Source organism: Engraulis encrasicolus, chromosome 11 (genome assembly GCF_034702125.1).
Source record: "Engraulis encrasicolus isolate BLACKSEA-1 chromosome 11, IST_EnEncr_1.0, whole genome shotgun sequence".
Lineage (NCBI taxonomy): Eukaryota > Metazoa > Chordata > Actinopteri > Clupeiformes > Engraulidae > Engraulis > Engraulis encrasicolus.
In genome coordinates, this window is record NC_085867.1 from 19,213,637 (window position 1) to 19,223,204 (window position 9,568).

The 9,568-nt window shown below is 48.7% G+C and overlaps 1 protein-coding gene across 2 annotated transcripts in view; it reads right to left on the reverse strand.

The window, feature by feature from the left end:
* The window catches only part of tnksa (tankyrase, TRF1-interacting ankyrin-related ADP-ribose polymerase a), a 205,440-nt gene that overhangs the window by 5,962 nt on the left and 189,910 nt on the right, over nucleotides 1-9,568 (reverse strand). For both annotated transcript variants that reach the window (XM_063210187.1, XM_063210186.1), the window contains 3 exons: nucleotides 4,489-4,609; nucleotides 1,600-1,697; nucleotides 426-500 (listed from right to left, as the gene is read on the reverse strand). In XM_063210187.1, coding sequence (XP_063066257.1) covers nucleotides 426-500; nucleotides 1,600-1,697; nucleotides 4,489-4,609 — 294 coding nt within the window. The remainder of the gene's footprint in view (nucleotides 1-425; nucleotides 501-1,599; nucleotides 1,698-4,488; nucleotides 4,610-9,568) is intronic.

The window sequence follows — 9,568 nt, forward strand, 5'->3', positions numbered from 1 at the left end:
ACACGGGCTGTATTTAACGGAAGTGGTGCCCCTGGGCACTATACCTCCCGGGTGACCCCCTTTATGAAGAATATTTGCAAAGCTTATGTAGTGTGGTGCCCCCTCACTGGTCAAACATGGTTGGTGCCTCTGGCCCTCATGTTCCATCCAGGCATGATTGAACTCAAGATGAATGCTTGGATTGTCCCCAGCAAACCAACCGGCTTTCATTCGGTAAGGGTGGCTTTTTTCCCCCCACTGACTTACGCTTACTTACAAATCTGTGATTCAAAAGAAGCTACCATTTTCTGACTGCCACTTGAAAGTCTGTCTAAAAAAGAAAAGAAAAAACCCCAACTGTTCTTCTTGCTTGGTTCCTGTTTGTGGCATTGAACAGGTAGAGGATGGGGTATGGCTGATTACGATGGAGGACGTTGTGCTCTCACCTTGATTATGTTGTACCTGCTGAAGACTCCCCCCGCGTTCCCACCGTCTCTGTGCTCTCGGATAGTGCTCTGCAGCTGTGAGAGAGAGAGAGAGAGAGAGAGAGAGAGAGAGAGAGAGAGAGAGAGAGAGAGAGAGAGAGAGAGAGAGAGAGAGAGAGAGAGAGAGAGAGAGAATACAAGAGTATAAAACATTCGGATAATACACCACGGTAGAATTAGCACCCTCACACCCAAAACAGATAACACACAACAGGCAAGAATGTGAAGAACAGCCAAGCGAACACCAGATATGGGACAAAGAGGCAGAGGCAGAAGAACAAGACGGATAGCGAGATGTAAAGAGAGAAGTAAAGTGATAAAGAGGCACAAGCAAAAAAAGACAGATTAAGAAAGAGAGAGAGAGAGAGAGAGAGAGAGAGAGAGAGAGAGAGAGAGAGAGAGAGAAAGAGAGAGAGAGAGAGAGAGAGAGAAAGAGAGAGGGCGAGAAGAGAGGGGGACAACAAATAAGAGGATAGATAGCAAGACAGAAACAAATGTGGACTGTGGGAGGGACAGAAACAATGTAAGTAGAGAGAAAAAAAACCAGACAGAGGAAAAATAGAGATATAGAGGAGAGAGTGTGCCGTGAACACAAGACATCAGCGGTACGGAAACACGAGAACCAGATAAAGACACCACATGTGGGGAGGAAGACAGGGAGAGAGGGGGGGGGGGGGGGGGGGAGGGAGGGATGGAGAGAAGGGGGTGGAGAGGGGGGGGATAAGAGGGATGGAGAGAAGGGGGTGGAGAGGGAGGATAAGAGGGATGGAGAGTGAGTAAGAAAGTCTCCCTGGAGACAGCAGGGTGGACGGATGACAGAGAAGGACGACCGAGTTCTGGGCCAGTAGCCAGAGGAAGGCCTCCTCCACTCACACTCATGCGCACACACACACACACACGCACGCACACATAAACTCACACACACACACACGCACACGCACACGCACACATAAACACACATACACACGCACACATAAACACACATGCACACGCACACATAAACACTCGCTCGCTCACACTACTGTAACTCAACGCACGCTCACGTACAGTCACGCTCGCTCGCACACAACCTCGCTCGCACACGCTCGTGCACACGCACACGCACACACGCACACTCACACGCACACACCCTTACCTCTTCCTCCACCGATTGGAACTCCTTATCGTCCGGTGCCAGGTCTATGAGCACCGTGCCCTGGCTGGCACAGTGGAATGTCAGGTATGGGTTGGCACCTGGGCACACACACACACACACACACACACACACACACACACACACACACACACACACACATAACACACATAACACACACACACACACACACAAACAACACAACACAACAAAACACACAGATATTGCTCAAGGTTAATAATAGAAAACAATTTAATGGTGATATGCTCACCTATTAAGCAGTCACACATGCACAGGCACAGGCACAGACATGCACAGGCACACATGCACACACACGCGCATGCGCATACACACACACACACACACACACACACACACACACACACACACACACACACACACACACACACACACACACACACACACACACACACACACACACACACACACACACACACACACACACACACACACACACACACACACACACACACACACACACACACACACTTATTGCATCCAGAAAACGGTACTCGCAGAGTCCAGATTGCACTTTGTACAAAAGTGTGTATGCAGCACAACTCCCCTCTAAACAGGAAATGAATATTCAGCAAAAAGATGTTTCAACTTGCTGCTAGCATAGTGTACCACATGTACAGTGCCCTCCATAATTATTGGCACCCCTGGTTGAGATGTGTTAAAAGCCTTAAAATAAATTCAGTGTTTATTGCAGAAGAATACTGTCACACTGAAAATTTTAGGAAAATGTAGCCTTCAACTCAAATGAATTGTAGGAAAATAAAAAAAATCCCTGACTAAAAAATAATTATTTTTCATTAAATCACCTGTTCCACAATTATTGGCACCCTTAACAATTCCCAGGAAATAAATATAATTGAAGCATTTCTGTCATTTCTACAGTAGTTCACAAAGTTTACCAGAGTATGTAGGAACATTTAATTAGTAATTCATCACTTCCTGTTTCCCTGGGGTATAACTATGACGTGACACCGAGGCCATTTCTCTTATCCACTCTTAAACATGGGAAAGACAAAGGAACACAGCATACAAGTGAGGCAGATGTGCGTCGACCTTCACAGGTCAGGCAGAGGCTACAAGAAGATTGCCACTCAACTGCAGCTGCCCATATCTACTGTGAGAGGAATAATTAAGAAGTTCAAAACAACTGGAACAGTGGTAAACAAGCCTGGACGAGGACCCAAGTTTATTTTGCCACCACGCACAGTGAGGAGGATGGTAAGAGAAATCAAAAGATCTCCAAAGCTCACTGTTACAGAATTACAACAAATGGTAGCATCCTGGGGTCACAAAGTCTCCAAATCAACCATCAGGCGCTGTCTACACGCCAACAAGCTGTTTGGGAGGCATGCACGGAGAAAACCTTTCCTCACCCACAATCATAAACGCAAACGTCTGGAGTTCGCCCAGCGGTATTGGGGCTTCAACTGGGACCGTGTGCTTTGGTCAGATGAGACCAAGATTGAGCTTTTTGGCAACAAACACTCTAAGTGGGTCTGGCGTGCCACGAAAGATGCGCATGCTGAAAAGCACCTCATACCCACTGTGAAGTATGGGGGTGGGTCAGTGATGCTGTGGGGCTGTTTCGCTTCCAAAGGCCCTGGGAAGCTTGTTAGGGTGCATGGCATCATGAATACTTTGAAATACCAGGACATTTTAAATCAAAATCTGTTGCCCTCTGCCAAAAAGCTGAAGATGGGTCGTCACTGGGTCTTTCAGCAAGACAATGACCCTAAACATATGGCCAAATCTACACAGAAATGGTTAACCAGACACAAAATCAAGCTCCTCCCATGGCCATCTCAGTCCCCAGACCTCAACCCCATTGAGAACCTGTGGGGTGAGCTGAAGAGGAGAGTACAGAGGAGAGGACCCAGGTCTCTGGATGATTTAGAGAGATTCTGCAAAGAGGAATGGCTGAAGATCCCTCTTTCTGTCCTTTCCCATCTTGTGAAACATTATAGGAGAAGATTAGGTGCTGTTTTGTTGGCAAAAGGGGGTTGTACAAAATATTAACAACAGGGGTGCTAATAATTGTGACACACATTATTTGATGTCAAATAATTATTTCTTTATGTGGGATTTTTTCCCCACTGAATAAATGCACTTGTATTGAAGGTTGGATTTTTCTCTTTTTTTCCATTAAGGTCCCATATTATTTAGAGAAAAATAATAATAATTGGAAGCTAAAAAACACATCTCAACCAGGGGTGCCAATAATAATGGAGGGCACTGTATCTGTGTCCTGAGTCATTTTGTCAAACTGTGAAGCAAAATGAGTTACATTCTCTGTATGCAACGTCAAACAAGCTCATTATTGCTGGAAATGGCAAACAGCAACCCCAAAACATATGTAGACTAGAGTGCCTGCATATTGTCTGTGTGTATGTTGATATATTAGCAATTATACCAAACACAGTACACACAACTCATTAAAGGCAAGTTGTACATCTTTATGTATTGGTGTGTGTGTGTGTGTGTGTGTGTGTGTGTGTGTGTGTGTGTGTGTGTGTGTGTGTGTGTGTGTGTGTGTGTGTGTGTGTGTGTGTGTGTGTGTGTGTGTGTGTGTGTGTGTGTGTGTGTGTGTGTGTGTGTGTGTGTGTAATGTGATTAGCCTGAGCACAGTGTACAACTCATGAAAGACAAGGTGTACTTCTGTACCTAACCGTGCGCGCACGTGCGTGTGTGTCTTGCTGTCCGCCCAGTAGTCTCTTGATGCCCTTGATGACTTTGTGTGTGTGTGTGTGTGTGTGTACGTTCGCATGTGTTTATGTCTGTGCGTGCGTGTGTGTGTGTCTGTGCATGCACATGTGTGCATGTGCGTGCGTGCGTGTGTGCATGTGTGTATTATACCTTGTTGTCCACCTAGGAGTCTCTCGATGCCCTTGATGAGTTTGTGCCGGTGGCCGTAGGCGTTGATGCCAATCTCCTTCAGCTCCTCGTGACCCATGTCCGCTAGCACATCCAGCGTGATCTGAAACCACATGACCACACAACAGCCAATCACATGGGTGCAATGAGGGCAGCCAGCCAACCAGGGCTGCATTTCCTGAAAGTGTCATTGCTGGTCCTACCGTGGCGCTAACGGTAGGGCACTTGTCTACTACGAGGTTAACCCGGGTTCGAGTCCCGCCCGGGTCCTTTGCCAACCCTTCGTCTCTCTCTCTCCCAACTAGCTTCCTGTCTCTCGCCCACTATCGTGTCTCATGAAAAAAAAACCTAGAAAAGGCTTGAAAAGCACCCCCCAAAAATACTCAAGGTAGGATAATTACCACATCGATTATTATTAATTTGATGTCTGGATTATTTGGTTGGCAAGGAGTAATTGCGTTGCAACCAACAAAGCACTTTAAAAAACCATGAGCACAGAAACACCAGTCAGTCAACCAGAAGTGTGCCCGTGCACACACACACGCAGATATACCACTTCAGCAAGTCAACATGATATCCGAAGAAAAGCTCATCAAAATCGGCGCACCTTCAACATCACTTTTAACAGACACATTCGTGACCTCTCGCAAGGCACAGTGTTCCACACTCTGACGTGGAAAAAGAAAAGTTACCAGACATTTGGCAAAAAGATAAACAAACGGAGAAAAAAAAGAAAACTTTTCAGAAGTGAAAAAAAGAGAGAAAACTCTTGAGACGGAGAACTCTGAGCATCTATTCTTGTCATGTCCCTTATTTTTTGACACAATCACAGTGCGACATTCCCAGTGGGTGTCTGCCTGGGTGGGGTTTTGAGGAGAACACAGGGTGGAAGGAGATGTGAAAGAAGGAGGAGGAGGAGGAGGAGGAGGAGGAGGAGGCGCAGAGGAACAGAGGAGCACAGCTGGAGACAGGGAGGGGTGGAGGGGTGAGTCGGAGGATGGAGGTGGGAGAGGTGGTGGTGGAGTGGGAGTGTCTGGGGTGGAGGTGGTGTTGAGTGACAGACTAGATGGGGGGGGGGGTGCACTGTGGATGACAGGAGACATGAGTGGAAGAGGGAGTGGAGTAGAGGGGGATGGAGGAGTGAGAGGAGGAGGAGGAGAGAGAGAGAGGAGGTGGAGGAGAGAGAGAGGAGGTGCTGTGGGAGAGGAGGTGGGGGAAGGGGAGAGGAGGTGAGGGAAGGGGAGAGGAGGTGGAGGAGTGGGAGAGGAGGTGGGGGAAGGGGAGAGGAGGTGGAGGAGAGAGAGAGAGGAGGTGCTGTGGGAGAGGAGGTGGGGGAGTAGAGGAGGTGATGGAGTGGGAGAGGAGGTGCTATGGGAGAGGAGATGCTATGTGGAAGTGGGGGTGCTGTGGGAGAGGAGGTGGAGGAGACAGAGAGAGGAGGTGGAGGAGTGAGAGAGGAGGTGGGGGAATGAGAGAGGAGGTGGGAGAGAGAGAGGAGGTGGAGGAGTGAGAGAGGAGGTGGGGGAGTGAGAGAGGAGGTGGGGGAGTGAGAGAGGACGTGGAGGAGTAGAGGAGGTGGAGGGGTAGAGGAGGTGATGGAGTTGGAGAGGAGGTGCTATGGGAGAGGAGGTGCTATGGGAGAGGGGGTGCTATGGGAGAGGGGGTGCTATGGGAGAGGAGGTGCTATGGGAGAGGAGATGCTATGTGGAAGTGGGGGTGCTGTGGGAGAGGAGGTGGAGGAGACAGAGAGAGGAGGTGGAGGAGTGAGAGAGGAGGTGGGGGAATGAGAGAGGAGGTGGGAGAGAGAGAGAGGAGGTGGAAGAGTGAGAGAGGAGGTGGGGGAGTGAGAGAGGAGGTGGGGGAGTGAGAGAGAATGTGGAGGAGTAGAGGAGGTGGAGGGGTAGAGGAGGTGATGGAGTGGGAGAGGGGGTGCTATGGGAGAGGAGGTGCTATGGGAGAGGAGGTGCTGTGTGGAAGTGGACGTGGACGTGCTGAGAGAGTTTCTGATGAACCTGCCACTCAGTACTCTGCGGCTGTCTCCTCATGCACTTTTTGGGGCCGTGATGCTCAACGTGTCTGACTTTGTGATGACAGAAGCAGAGTCTGTATACATTTACATTTGCGTGTGTCTGTGTGTGTGTGTGTGTGTGTGTGTGTGTGTGTGTGTGCATGCGTGCGTGCCTGCATGTCTATGGCAAGTAATCGACAGAAAAACCCGTCCAAATGTCGTTTTTACCATTTTTTTTTACTTGCAGAGAGCCATCTGTCCATCCAGCCATCTATGTGATGACAACATGCACAGCTAAAACGTGTGTATGTACTGAATAGATTTACATGTGTCTCTAGGGATGTAAATCACAGCTTCCATGACGATACGATATCGGTTTCTTAAGGCAGTTTCTTAATGCCCCACGATACGATTTAGATTCAAATTGATTTTTTTCCAATTACTTTTCCACTTCTATAATGTTGCACAATTAGCATTGGGTACGGGCCAGCTATTTGATTAATTTCCGACACTTCAGAATGCTCCACGATACAAAACGATCGTCGGCCGAAGGATCGATGCATCGATACATATCGATTATTATTTACACCCCATATGTGTCTCTATATGCTTGTGTATGTGCGGACATGTGTATGCTTGTGTGTGTGTCAGATTATATAATACGTACATGCGCGCGCGCGTGTGTGTGAGTGTATGTGCGCGCGCGTGTGAGTGTATGTGCGCGCGCGTGTGAGTGTATGTGCGCGCGCGTGTGTGCGTGTGTGTGTGTGTGTGCACGTGCGCGCCTGTGCCTGTGCATGTATTTTCCTGACAGTTTGAGAAGCTCAGAGAAGTTCAAGTACTAGACAGATATCTATGTCTGGATGGTAATGTCAGGAGACATTCAGAGCAAAACTAGACTGGATGCATCATGTCTCCAGAGGTGATGATGAGACGCACCGACAAGAGGCAGGGGTGTGTGTGAGTGCGGGTGTGTGTGCGAGTGCGTGTGTTTGACAGTGAATTTGTGCAACTCTGCAGCTCCAGCTGACAAGTCTGTGTGTGTCTGCACGTCTGTCTGTCTCAGAGTCAAGAGAACCGTGAGTGTGTGTGTGTGCATGTCTTTCGTGTGCATATTCACTGTACGTGTGTGTGTGTGTGTGTGCGTGTGTGTGTGTGCGCGTGAGCATGCGTGTGTGTCCGCGTCCATGCTTGTTATGTGTTCAGTGTGTGCGTCTATCTTGGCACGGACGGACTGGAGTAGCCTTCATCTTTAATTGCTATGCAGCAAAACGCTTCTCCAGCGAGCGTCTGTCAGTTCGCTCTGCTCCCCGCCCCGACCCCCAATCCCCATCCTCTCTTCTCTCCCACACACACACATGCGCACACACGCACACGCACACACACGCGCACACACACACACACACACACACACACACACACACACACACGTACACACACGTACACACACGTACACACACGTACACGTACACACACACACACACACACACACACACACACACACACACACACACACACACACACACACACACACACACACACACACACACACACACACACACACACACACCTCTCCTCCCAGAGCCCCCCTCTCCTCCCCCATATCAATGAGACACTTATTGGCAACACATCAGCAGACATGATAGTACCAGAGATTCTTTAAGTATAGAGATATGCCAACATAATAGGTTTCTATGGGCACCTAACGCGACCAGGTTCCGGTCTGCCTAAAGGGACGTGTCATAATGCTCCTACAATGAATAGAACAGTCCTTAGGTCTGCCTAGGTCTGCCTATGGGGGGCCATAATAGAACCAGGAAACAATGGGCCAATGGAACCTCTCTCTCTCTACTCTCTCTGAAGGGCTGCCACACAGCATTAGCCTAGCTAGCGGATGCTGCTCTGATCTGCTCTGCACACGCTCCAGCTCCACACTCTCCCACACGCCAACACTTCCCCATGATTAGAGACTGCACACTCTGATAACTCAGCAGCTGGCTCTCTCTCTCTCTGTGTGTGTGTGTGTGTGTGTGTGTGTGTGTGTGTGTGTGTGTGTGTGTGTGTGTGTGTGTGTGTGTGTGTGTGTGTGTGTGTGAGAGAGAGGGGGGGACTGATCGAGGGAGAGAGAGAGAGAGAGAGAGAGAGAGAGAGAGAGAGAGAGAGAGAGAGAGAGAGAGAGAGAGAGAGCGAGAGAGAGAGAGAAATGAGTAATGTATGGAGATATGATGAGTGTGGGTGCAACATGCTGCATATTAAAAGGTCATTAAAAGTGTTTGCATTGACTGATGCGCTTCTCTGAGCAGAGGGGCCGGTGGATTTAGTGTGTGTGTGTGTGTGTGTGTGTGTGTGTGTGTGTGTGTGTGTGTGTGTGTGTGTGTGTGTGTGTGTGTGTGTGTGTGTGTGTGTGTGTGTGTGTGTGTGTGTGTGTGTGTGTGTGTGTGTGTGTGTGTGCGCGTGTGTGTGCGCGTGTGTGTGTACAAAGTAATTAGACTGGACACTGTGCACAACTCATTAAAGACAAGTTACTTCTGTAGCTAATGGAAGTCATGATGATGTGAAGCGTTTCAAAATCGGGCAACAACTTCTGCTCTGTCAACCCCCCCCTCTCTTTCTGTCCCCTCCCATTTCCTTTCCTCCTCCTCTCTTTCTCTCATCCACTCCTTCTCTTCGCTCCTTTCATCTTCCACTTTCTTCAGTTCTCTCAAGCTTTCTATAGTGCCTGATCTCTTGCCAAAACCCATGTTTGCCCAAAGAAGACCTTTGAGATGTCTGATGCTCAGTGTTCACATTAAGTTCAAGTGCTAGACTGATGTGATAGACATAATATGGAAAATAAAAACAGCTTGAGGAAAAGCTGTTAAAAACACAAACAGGGGTGCAGTGACGCACAGTGCCAATACGCCATTAACGGGCTACTTGCCTGTGGGGACCCAGGTTCGAGACTGCCTTCTGCTAGCCCTGCCCTGTCCCTCTCTCCCACTTCACTTTGCTGTGAATAAAAGCAGAAAAGGCCCCTGAAAACAAAAATAAATAAATAATAGCCAACCAACAGCG